This window comes from Molossus molossus, unplaced genomic scaffold (genome assembly GCF_014108415.1).
Source record: "Molossus molossus isolate mMolMol1 unplaced genomic scaffold, mMolMol1.p scaffold_m16_p_3, whole genome shotgun sequence".
NCBI lineage: Eukaryota > Metazoa > Chordata > Mammalia > Chiroptera > Molossidae > Molossus > Molossus molossus.
The window spans coordinates 11,901,626-11,914,308 of record NW_023425366.1 but is presented as its reverse complement, the minus strand read 5'-3'; the positions used below and the strand labels follow the sequence as shown (position 1 = coordinate 11,914,308).

At 45.3% G+C, this 12,683-nt stretch overlaps 1 protein-coding gene across 3 annotated transcripts in view; it reads left to right on the top strand.

The window, feature by feature from the left end:
* The window catches only part of WDR70 (WD repeat domain 70), a 298,472-nt gene extending 288,512 nt beyond the window's left edge, over positions 1–9,960 (top strand). For 2 of the 3 annotated variants that reach the window (XM_036280095.1, XM_036280098.1), the window contains exons 18-19: positions 8,539–8,615; positions 9,893–9,960. In XM_036280095.1, coding sequence (XP_036135988.1) covers positions 8,539–8,615; positions 9,893–9,945 — 130 coding nt within the window. In that variant the 3' untranslated portion in view covers positions 9,946–9,960. Of the gene's footprint in view, positions 1–8,538; positions 8,711–9,892 lie in introns of those variants that run through there. The other variant, XM_036280096.1, reaches the window with a different exon arrangement.
* Positions 9,961–12,683: the final 2,723 nt, after the last annotated feature.

The window sequence follows — 12,683 nt, the reverse complement described above, 5'->3', positions numbered from 1 at the left end:
CTGCAGTGGGGGAGGGGCGTGGGAGTCATTCTCTACCTCCTCCAGCTGGGGAAGTTTCCTGCTGACTTGCATGTCACTCTAAGCTCTGCTCAGCTGTCTCCGCCTTTTCCTTATACCTATGATGTCATTTAGGGCCCACCCAAATAATCCAGAATTATTTCCTCATTTTAAGATTCTTAATCAACGTCTGCAAAGACCTTAGTTCCCAATAAGTAACATTCTCAGGTTTCAGGGTTTCAGGTAAATATTGGGGTGGGGTATTTTCAGCCTACCACGGCAGAGCTCCAGTTTAAATTTTTCTAGTTGGTTAGCCAGTTGTTGCAATAATTTTTCATTGGATAATTTGATTTTACTCAATGAATTGAAATGATTTCTTTGTTATACACACTGGACTTACACATGAATTTAGCTAATTTCTGGGCTTCCAATTCTGTTCTGTTGGCCTATTCAAGTATCAGTACCAAACAGTTTTCATGATTATAGAGGTATGTGCTATCATTATTCTTTCTATAAATTCTTGCAGGTTTCATGACTTTATTCTAAGTTATATAGTAACTGCTCCCTCCCCCCAATTCTTGGTATAATTTTGGTTGGAATTGAGTTACATGTGTATATTAGTTTAGATGGAGTTTTATAATTTGTAAAATTATTGTAAGTAGGATATTTCCTTCTGCTGAATTTATAATTCCTTTGTATATGGAGATACCATGTTGTATATACATATATGTGTGTGTGTGTGTGTATATTTAACTCACATATGTGTTTGTTTTATATCCAACTATTTACTATATTTTCCTGTTGTATTACATAACTCAATTTTCTTGGAGTTTCTAGGCATAAAATTATATCATATATCACATAAAATACCGAGAAATTTACCTCCTCCTTTCCAGATTTTATGCCTACTCTCTGTTTTTCTTCCCTGACTGCTTTGCCTGGTATTGCCAGCACAGTGTTAGACAATGTCAGTGATAGCGCACATCCTCTCCTCACTGGACTTTAACAGGAGTGACTATTAGGTCAAAACACATAATTGCCCTTTCTGTAGGTGGGGGAAAAATCAAATATCAGCAATTTCATATTCATTTTAATGATATTTCCCTATATAAGCATGATAACTTTTGAAAACACACACAAGATATGAAAGAAGAATCCATTTATTTATTCCATAAAGATTTATTGAACATCTGCTATGTGTCAGGTACTATTCCTTGTTGTACGGACACAGCAGTGTTTATGGAGCTTATAGTCCAGTAGACAGAGTCAGACAATCCATAAATCCATAAAGGTAAGATGGTAGCAAGAACGCAGAGGAAAACTAAAACAGGGATGGGGTACATGGAGTCACCAGGGAGAGGAACGGGTGCTGTTTCTAGACAGGGTGATCAGGTGGAACCTCTGCAGACACGGCTGACCTGAATGGATGAGGGAGTGAGCCGTGCAGGTGTCCGAGGAAAGGACGTCCGCGCGGGTGTCCGAGGAAAGGACGTCCGTGCAAAGAAAGCACCGTATGCAAAGACCAGAGGCATGTGCGCCTGGATTGGATTTTATTGGATTCCTTTATTGTATCTCTTTGGAAGTGATCATGGGATTTGTCTACTTTGATCAATGAATAGGATGAATGATATTACTGAATTTCCTGATATGGAATCCTTCTTGCATCTTTGTATGATCCTCACAAGATTACGGCTTATTCTTTGTCAGATGTTAGGCTGGCTTTGTAAAAAATTTTGTATACTTTCCTTTTTTATGTGTACTCTTGAACTGTTTTGAATACCTTTAAATCTATTTTGTAAGGATTTGATAGAATTCACCTATGAAACTGTCCAAACCTGGTGCTTTTGTGGAGGGGAGGGTGAGTAGTAATTCCCTAATTTTTTTCTTTTCTATCCCCTCATGGTAAGTAGTCTATTTTGATTTTCTGTCTCTTCTGAATCTGCTTGGTAATTAACATTTTCTTAGGAAATCATTTCTCCAGATTTTCAACTTTCCTTAAATAGAATTAGTTGAAGGAGAAATTGCTTTTGTTCTTTGTTGACCATTATTACCTAACGGTATTTTCCTGCATTGGCGGCGATTTGGTTATATTGACAGCTGAGTAATAGGCTGGTTTAGTAGTTGCTCTGCAAGTGGGTTGGGCAGGTGTTGTCATATCCTCGCCTTGCAGACACGGAGACCGAAGCCGAGAGACTGCGGGGAGCAGTGGATTGCAGCAAGAACTAGGCTTCGTCGCTTCTGACCCCGGTCTGCTGCGCTCTCAGAGGACGGTGACCTCTCCTCTCAGGCACCTCTCTGCTGCTGCATCTGCTCCCCTCTTTCCTTCCACCCCATTTTGTCACCTTACCTTTATCGCATACTAACTAAGTTCCTGGCACTGCCTGTCTGTGGCATGTCGCGTGTTAGCCAGAACTGCAGTGCTCTCTCCTGTGCTCACCTGCTGGAGTGTACGGTTTACTGCCAAGTGGCAAAGTGTTTGAAGGGAAGCTAATATTTAAAAGGATCCTTTCGTAAAGGTCACTGTAATTGAGAATGTGTGTCTGGTTGTTTTTCTTCCCTGCAATTGACTTCTGTCAGTGATGAAACGAAGATTTACTGCATCTTGTTTTACCACAGAAGAGCACAGTTAGACCCTACACACATTTACCTGCTTGCACACGACATACGCTCACCTGTTCTCCGGTGGTGAGAACAGTCTTTGACACTGTGCACTTCTCGATTGAGTCTTTACGTCTCATTCCTGGCCCGGCAGTGCATAGGCACGGAAGTGTTAAAGCACAGCAGGATCACAGAGGACTCCTGTTCAGTCACACGCAGGCAGATTTGATTACAGTTTCTTGTTAAAAGATGTTACTGGAGGGGGGCGGGGGGGACCTGGCTGGGGAGTGGGCAGGATATAGATCCAGAACGCGATTAGCTTACACATCAGACAGGGATAGATGTGTGTGGAAGCCCGGCCCCGGGCCAGCGGCCAGCAGCCTGACAACTGTCAGCCACGGCCCTTTTCTTCCCGAAGAGCTGCCGTCACTGCTGGTGCCGTCCGCCTGGTGTTCGGAGTGCGTTTGGTCGGACACAGGGTCCGTGGCTATGTGCGCGTTGCAATACCATCCCCACCCACAAAGGATGCGTCCAGAGTCATGCTGAGTTAGCAGCAATGCTGAAAGAGGTTACTCTTGGAGGGAGTAAAGGTGTATTTGTGTCAGCAAGAGATATAAACCCACAGGGAAAAAGATGACTTTTCTCTGACTTATGCTCAGGTGACTGGTCCCCACTGACCACCGTACTGCTGTGTGAAGGCCATTGTTTCTCCACGTGGCTTCGTGGGTGGTGTCAGCATTGAGAGTGGAAGTGGAGAGGTTACACATGCAGATCTCTGGACCCCGCCCCAGACCAACTCAGTGTCTGTGACATTGGGGCTGGGATCTACATCTCACTAAGTTCCCGGGATGATTATTTTACACAGTAACATTTGGTAATAATACAAAAGTAATTGTTTAAAATAGACCACAAATGATTTGCCCTTAAGAAAATTTAAGTGTTCATAATAGATTATTTTTATTCTGTACTGAAGACACATACACAGTTATTTCCCTCAGGATTTAAAAAAATGTCAAATGGCTATGTTATATGTAATACATAAATTATTTTATTAAATCTGTTCTAAATACAGCTTTTTAAAGATATACCTATAATATGGATATGGAGTAAGGAACACCTGATAGCCAAAGCAAGGTATATAATAATAATGACTTACATATATTTGCACCACACCAGGCTTGCTTAAAAATGTTATATATTATTCATTTAATCCTCATGGCAGTCCTGGGAGGTAAGTGGTATTATTGACCCCTTTTCACAGATGAGGAAATTGAGGCCAGTGACTTGAGCAAAGCTGCCTAGATCGCAGGTGGCAGAACTGGAATGTGAACACAGTGGTCTGGCTTCTGGGTCCCACTCCTGCTTTGGACCACGGCAGTGTCCTCTCGTCACAGGGCCACGTGTGTCTTATTAGAAGAGGGAGTAATAGTGACGCTGACAGCCTACGTGTGTGCCATCGCGGCCCAGCAGAGTCCTGGGCTTTGGCTCCTGCTCTGGGATTTCCTTCCCTTCACCGAGACCGTTCCCATCCGCGAAGTGAGAGAGGGCTCGGTGCTGCCGGGCTCCCAGCCTGTTCCGAATGGAAACTGGCGCCGGGCACCTTGAATACATGCCAGCCCGAGGGGGCACCGCCTGCCGCCTCTCAGGTCCGTGCGCTCTCCGAGGGAATCACTTTAACTTGTTCACGTCCTGATGAGGTAGCTGACGATTTTGGAGGCTTCTTGTGTTTTCTTTCCTCTCTCCCCTCCCCCTCTTTTTGTTTCTGGTTTCCACCGGTTTCATCTCTCTCCGTCCTCACCCAGTCTTTGGGCTCTCGTACTTATCACTGTGAGTAAGGACGCCCTGGCTAATGAGTCTGAGATTTGTTTGTCAGTTTTCCAAAATGTTGTTGTACGTGTCCCGAAGAAAATAGAACTTCCTTTATCCAGAAACATCTTGTCAGCTCTCATCTTCTTAGGGGTCTCTAATATGTTTTTGAAAAATTATATTTGATTAGCTCTTCATCAGAAAAAAGAGACCATTTCAAGTGGAATCTTTTGATCAAACTCTTTATTTAGTCTTAATAATTCTGCAATTGTGATGATTGGGTCAGAGTTCATCTGGGCTGTAGTCATCCTGACAGGGTGAACAAGTGTGTCCGATTGTCAAGTCATGGCTATAATTGACTTTGACTTTGAGGTTTTCCTTCATAATAAACAATGGGCCCCGAGCCAAGAAATCTTGTGGTTTATGCTCACATACTGATGACTGAATGCTACGAGGGATCTCCCCTCATACCCATTTTATTGCCCTGGAGCTCACTTTAGCTTTCTGGATGAGTCATCGCAGAAGAACATCCATAATTAACGAATCTGACCCGTGGACCTTTCGCCGCAGCTGAAACACTGGAGACTTCACAGTGGCCGGAGCACTGGAGGAGGCCCAGACCAGAGCTCGGCCAGCGCCACGGCAGCCCTGCTCACACTGAACCTCCCACAGCAGCCGTGCACCCCGAGATGCCCGTTTAGGGGGCAGGGGAAATCTTATTCATTACTGAGCAGCCTACACAAAGTCCCTTGGGCTGAAACGCTGAAGGGGGCCCCGTCCTTTCCTATAGCGCAGGGTGCTGCCAAGGACTCGCTCGAGCAAGCAGCGTTGAGAATTCACTTTTTAAGGTGTTCGAGGGGAAGGTAATTAGCACAGAGTATCAGACGATCATAATTTATAAAATTGAGAAAGACATTTGCTTACGCTTTTATATTTACATCATGAAATAATAGCTGTTTGCAAACGCAGAGTTTACTGGAGCTAAAACAAAACAACCCTCAGCCCTCCTCTGATAAGTTTATTTAATGGTCAGCATCTGTAACTACGTCCATATCTAATCTGCTCTTCTTTTTTTGGTAACTCTAGTAAACAAGTTGACAAGTTAGTCAAGTGAAAAAAATGTACTATTCACAAAGTGAATTAAACTGGAAACCAGCCCTGGCCTGTTTGGCTCGGGGATTAGAGCATGGGCCCTCGGACCGAGGACTCTGGTCGATTCCGCTCAAGGGCACGTACCTCGGTTGCGGCTTGGTCCCTGACCTTGGCTGGGGTTTTGTGGGAAGCAACCTCTCTCTCTCTGTCTCTCTCTCTCTTTCTCTCTCTCCTTCTCTCCCTCCCTCCCTCCTTCCTTCCACTCTATCTGAGGATAAATGGACAAATATCCTCCAGTGAGGATTTAAAAAAACAGCTGGAAAACACTGGTTCCACATCAGTCTTCCGTATGTTTAAGTTTCCACCTAACACTTGGAATAATGGGCGAGTGTGGGCCACGAGCCAGTAATAAGATACGTAGTCCGAGTGAAGCTGATTCCAATGACATGGGCACCTGACTGGTTCTCAGTGAGGCTCAGCCTGTCCCCACGAACCTGTTGAGCAGCCACAGTGATCACACCTCTGGCCAAAGGAAATGTCCCCTTCTTTTCTTTCTCTTCATGTTGATCCCTTGTAGGCTTTTGTTTTGGGCAACTGAGAGAAACCTGCCACAAGGCTACGAGTTTGCGTTGACGACTTCCTGTCTCCTGAGAAAGGAACTGAGAATTCTGGAGGAACTGACCGCCCCGAGGCAGAGGGGTGGGTGGTGGAAACGCTGCCTCGCAGCACGGGACACATTTCCTCTGTTTCCTTCTACATTTTGCTGTGAGGTTTAGGTCTTTGATCCATTTGCAGTTAATTTTTGTATCTTGTGTAAAGCACGGGCCCAGTTCCTTCCTTCCTTGCATATAGATAGAGAGTTTTGCCAACACGAGTATTGCAAGGAGCCCAGTTCTTACACTCAACTTTTCCCTACTTGGCCAACAAAATGCAAGAACAGGTGTGGAACAAGCACCGCGGGGAAAGTGGGGCACGGGTTCATGCCTCGTTTGGCAGTTCGGGGAAGGGGAGCACGGGTGCCTGTGCGCTAAGCGTCATGTCTGATGTCACACACACAATACGGCTCTTTTTCTGACAACATGGTTATCGGTGCAGAAGTGGAATTTGAGATACACATGTGGAGTTGCACAGAGAGAACCATCCCCTCTTCCAAACGGTTTGCTATCCCCTAAGTTAGAATGCCTGCAGAGGACGTGCCAACCGTATGGCCTGGACATAGAAGGTGACTGCAAGTGACCATGATGTAGAGATTTGCTGAGAATTGTGCCGAGTTCAATGCTAAGGGAAGACAAGGTGCTGCCTTTGAAAACCTACTCTTGTTCTTTTGTCCTGGCTGCTAGGAAGTTCAGTGCTAAGTTTTGTGCTCAGCTACATACTCTTTCATTCCTCGGCTCTTGACCTACTCATTTAGTTTGTGTGGATTTTCTGTATAAGTCCATTTTATTGAGGTAGAATTTACATATACTAAAACACAAAAAACACTCATTTCAAGTCTTGACAAATGTATGCATCTGTGTAATCATCACTTCAAACAAGATCATAGAATGTTTACATCCCCCCAAAATGTTCCCCTGTGCCTCTCTGCCCCTGGCTAAATCCCTGCCCTTCTCTGTTAGCCCCCAATCTGCTAAAATACTTGTAGGCAGAGTAGAAAAGAGCAACTACTTAAATGAAACAACTTTTCACGCTCCAGGTTTTCTTCCTGTGGTCTGTGTTTATTCTCTTCTTGTGTATCCCCAAAAGCTCCCTTGTGGTCACCGTCTCTGCCGGAGGGTGCAGTACGTAATGAGCAGCGATGGTGTTAGAAAGCTGGGGCCCTCCTTTCTCGTGATTCTGCGAGTCCTGACCTATGAAAACCTGCTGCTGCTTTTGGAACCGTTAGAGCTGTGGCGTGTTTGTAGATGGCGGAACAGTGTCTGGTAGTGGCGACGAGAAGTTTGACCAACTGGATTGTGTAGGGGGACAGCTTGGGCTCTCTGGGTACAGGTGTGAGGTCACTGGAGAGAGAAGAATTGCGACCATTTGCGGAGGAGGGAATGTATACACAGCCTGCGTCGAAACACCAGCGTGAACGCGCGCGGGGTGTACTTCTTCCCCAGGGTAACGAAGAACGGCAAGACCTGAGATAAGGCTTTAACCCTGCTTTCACTTGCCAGATAGAAGGAGTTGTTGTTGATATTGTGCTGGCCATTCTCGGATTACCTCATAGAATGAACTGAACTCTAAATGAAGATTTAAGCTAAAATGCATTATCTTCAGATACAATGCTTCAATGTTTCTTTATACTATGATAAAACTGCTTTTTAAAAGAAGTCAGCAGAAGCCTGACCGAAAGGGGCACAAAGTAGAACCACTTGACAACTTCTTGGAGTTACTCTCTGTGCAAAGGGCGTCAGAAGGAATGCCACCGAGCGAGGGGCGTTTGCAGAGCTCACAGAGCCCTGGTGCAGACTCAGCGCCCCGGCCTGGCCTGGCCCCGGTCTGCGTGCTGGAGGGCTGTCCCTTGTTTGTTTTGTTTTGTTTTTGCCAACAGTGCTCAATTTACTATATATGTTATCTATTATTTTAAACTCATTAGATAAAATAACTATTAGCTCAAATTCTCCCACTCATGAGTGTTGTAATCACATGTATTTAGACTACTTAAGTCTGTGAACAGCCCAGAGAGCTATAAATAAAGAGCGTGTAGATTCTTGCTCGATGACTGTAATCTGTCCTCGCAAACGACTCCAGTCAGCCTGTTTGAAGCGGAGGTGGTCGTGGGTATGTGAAGATCCATGAGCTCGATCCGTTTCATTTTCTTCCAGGAAAGGACGCATCCCCAGTCTGCCACCGGGGGCAGACCTTTGAAAGGCCCTTCCGCTCTTCTCTTGAACATTATTACATTTTCATTGTTCTTTTCTTTGCTGGAAGTTTAATGATTGATACTTAATAATTGAGGTGCAATTGATTTCCCAAATGTGCTTTCATCCGATGAAAAGTAAAGTCTAATCTAATAAGCATTTGCCAACTACCTTTTTCCTCTCTTCTTTCACTTTCTTCTAGGACTCAGCCCAAAACCATGTTTGCACAAGTCGAATCTGATGATGAGGAAGCAAAGAATGAGCCAGAATGGAAAAAACGTAAAATTTGAAGAATCTCATACGAGAGCCGTTTGCATGAGGGGGAGGGATATTGGACAGGTTTTTTAAAAATGAAATGAAAAATACATTTTATGAACAGATTTTGTCCTTTGCCTTATTGAACTATTCAAAAGATTGGTAGCTACCCTTCCCCAAAATTACGCTTATATTTTCTTATCTATAACTATTAAACTGTATTATAAGTAAATAAGAAACAGATTCTTAGCCTATTACCAAGTACTTTAGGTATTTGGAAACTTTATGCAGTAATTATGGGTCCTGTGCAGATTCTCATAACCTTGAGGAAAGGGAGTGTACATTGAAATGTACATCTGTCCTCAGCAATCCTAGGAGCAGAATATGGAAATAGACATCAGAAAGTATAACATTTCTATGTAATATCACAAGTTGTTTACATGACTGTAAATAATTAGGCTGAGTTCAAACTAAAAGCACTGCCATGCGAGGAAAGAACACGTATCTGATGATCCTTCAACAACAGAATACAGTTGTTCAGAGTTAGGAAGCAGGCTTTGAAGTCAGACCCGTGTGGGTTCGAATCCTGCCTCTGCCCTTACTGTCTGGGTCACCTCAGGAGAGTTGTTGAATTTCTCTTCTACCTCAGGTGATAACTGTGCTGCTCTCATACCTTTGTCAAAAGGATCAGGTGAGACACTCCTTGGAGAGTGTTCCGCATGGTACCTGGCCCACGGTAAATCCGCACTCGGAGTTTGCTGTTTTCACACAGCCGGTGATGTCTGCTCCGCCTGATTCCTTTCAGTGTTAGATGAGGTACAGAAATGCTGTGTAAATGTAAGAGCTGTGTTAGTAGAAGATATTACGAATCCTTCCAAATGATCCTTGTGCTTTTGTGACTAGAAAACTAAAAAAAACCTGGCAGTTTGTTCAAAGTAACAATGAGTCAGTGGAATGAAATCCTGTGGCCCGGTTTCGCATACACGTGGGGTGGCTTTCGCACGTCAAGTGGCTCCTGCTGGACCGTGCCGGCTCTCCAGACTCTTGCCTTCTGCCTGCCTGCTCTCATTTGTCCCAGTGAATTAAATAACTATGCAGTGAGTGATGATCCAAAACACATGTCAGAAAGCTTCTGGTTCCTCAGGCTTTGCGTACCACTTCTTCCCCCAAATCTTCTTAACCCTCACTCCCACCCGCATAGCTTGCGTGCCTCGACAGCTTTAGGTGGTGTGGGCATCCTCCCATAGATAAGTCCTAAAAACCTTCCTTTTTGTCCACTGTTCTGTCCTTTTCCTTCCCAGCTCCAGTTCATCCCATCCTTTTCCCCTGTCACCTCCTCATAGGTGATGGGTGATAGGAGGAAACACTAACCTGTGCTGACTGCCTGACTAGCCGATGACTGCTCTTCTCAGGTCTTCTGTATTTGCTCAGTTACTCCTTATGAAACCTCATGAGGAGGCAAAATTGGTAAGTCCATTTTACAGACGAGACAAGAGAGATTCAAGATAGCAAATAACCTGTCTGAGATGACGTTAGGGAGAGCTCTGTGAAGACACCCGAGATCCCTAGACAGCAGTAATCAACAAACTGCCCCAAATTTCCTATTCTTGTTGGAATAACTTTATCCAAAATCAATTACAGACCAATATTTTGTTCCAGCTGTTTAGGATTTGTAAATTTATTTCCTCTTGGATAAAATGTACTGAAAGTATTTCATATTTGTCCCTGTGTTGACATAAACATTGCACCACATGGAAGCAGTCGTCCTGCCCGGAGGGGGGAGGAGCTTGAGCACAGTGGTCTCCGTGGAGTCGGCTATGACGTAAGGGAGAGAGAGGAGGCACATGCTGCCCAAGATGACTTTCTCGTCGTTGCCCACAACACAAGTGCCCCTTTCACGCTTGATGCAGTCCATCTCAAGATAGTTTTATAAAAAATTATGTTTTCCTGTCCTGGCCGGTTTGGCTCAGCGGTTAGAGCATCAGCCTGCGGTCCGGAGAGACCCAGGTTCGGTTCCCGCTAAGGGCATGTACCTTGGTTGCAGTTTGTCCCCGGCCCTGGTTGGTCGTGTGGGTGGAAGCCACTCGATGTGTCCCTTTCACATCAATATTTCTCTCTCTCTCTCCCTCCCACTCTATCTGTGCAAAAAATGGAAAAAAATGTCCTCGGGTGAGGATAAAAAAAAAAAATAATAATAATAATAATAAAAAATTATGTTTTCCACACAAGATTGGCAAAATGCCCATGAGTATTTCAGTCTCGATTGTGGTGAGCAAGACCCCTAGAAGCAGGACTGGGCAAGCAGCATGCTCATTGGACACAGTCGCATCACCAGATGGACAACTCTCCAGGCCCTCGCCGGCCTCCGTATCGGACCCCGTTCAATCCTGTATTTCCTGTCCTGGTCACCTACATTTCTGTTTGCTCAAATAAGGAACCTGGAAGTCAGTAATGACCCCTCCCTTACCCCCACTTCCCCTCATTTAATCATTTGCCAGTTTCCATTCATGCTGTCGTCCGAATCGCTTAGACTTGGCCTTCATTTCTTTTCCTGTTGCCCCTGCTCGAATTTAGACCCTTTTGCCCTCCCCAGGACCTCTCAGGAGCCTCCCTCCCAAGTGGCACTTCTGCTTATCATTTGGTCCCCACTAATGCATCTTTTATTCTGCCATCAGAGTGAGCTTTCTGAAACGCAAACCTATCATTTTATTTCATTAAAAAATTTTTTTTCTTTATTGATTTTAGAGAGAGGGAGAGAGAGATGGAAACATCGATGAGAGAGAACATCAATTGGCTGCCTCCTGCATGCCCCCCACTGGGGATCAGGCCCACTACCTGGGCCTGTGCCCTGACCGGGAATTGAACCAGCCACCTCTTGGTGCAGGGGTCGGCGCTCAACCACTGAGCCACAATGGCCGGGCCAAACATTTTATTCCTCTGCTTAGAGTTTTCCAGAGGCTCCCTGTCAGTAGTTCTCACTTTTTTTTTTTGCATGGCGCTTAGGACGTTCAAGATTTGGCCTCTCCCCACCTTTCTTGCTTTTAACTCCTACTGACCTTGCACATGCTTCACAGGTCCAGGACACCGAACCAGGAAGGACCATGTTCTTTGGCGTTTGAGTGCCTTTGCACATGTCCCTCCTTTCTTCCTACTTTTTTTTAGTGTGGAGATCAGTCCCCTTCCCTGATCAGGCTTCCGTGACCCCACGGTCGCTTACGTACCTCCCTGTAGCTTTCTTCTGTGTTGCTGTGTACATGTGTACATGTGTACATGTGTACATGTGCACGGGTTATGGGACATAGATTACTAACTAAAGTGCTTTGGATTCTGTGGATATTCAATGAATTTGTTTAACGAATGATAGGAGCCAGAGTTCATTGACTTGTATTCCTAGACCCCAGCCCTACGAAAGGGTGTGAAAAGTGCTTATTAAGTGTTTGGCAGGGGAAGGAGAGGGCAGGGCAGGGTGAGAGAAGGGTAGAAGGGCAGAAGGGCATCAGGTGCGGGAAGTATTCCTGCCCGGTAGATGGAGGGAGGGTCACCGGCACCGAAGCGTGGTCTGCATCCAGCTGCTTCGCCTTCCTGTGTGGGATTCATTCACAGGTAACTTGTGATGGCTCAAGGAAGAAGCAGATAGTAAACACTTGTCTGGGCGTCCCCGGCACAGCCCAACAAGCCCTGGGCCACCGTGACGTCTTCAGGCACTTGCCTCCTGTCCCGAGTCACCAAAGGTCTGAGCTATCTCAGCATGGGGTTTTCTCAACCTCGGGAGGGTGTCTGTGAACCCCCGAAGTATGCAGCACACTCTGCTTCTGCTCGTGTACATTTTTCTATAGAGAAGATCCATGGCATTTGTAAAGATTCTGGGGTCTCGGGTATTGCTGGCAACTCTGTCATCTCCCAAGAGGACTGTATAGAATTGGGCCATTCAGACTTGAAAACCAGGAACACACACACACACACACACCCCCAGGACAACACACACACCCCAGGACAACACACACACACACACACACACACACCCCAAACAGAACAAACTATAAAAACCTCTGACACACTGGTTCCCGTTTCATCATCTTAGACGGTTTATCT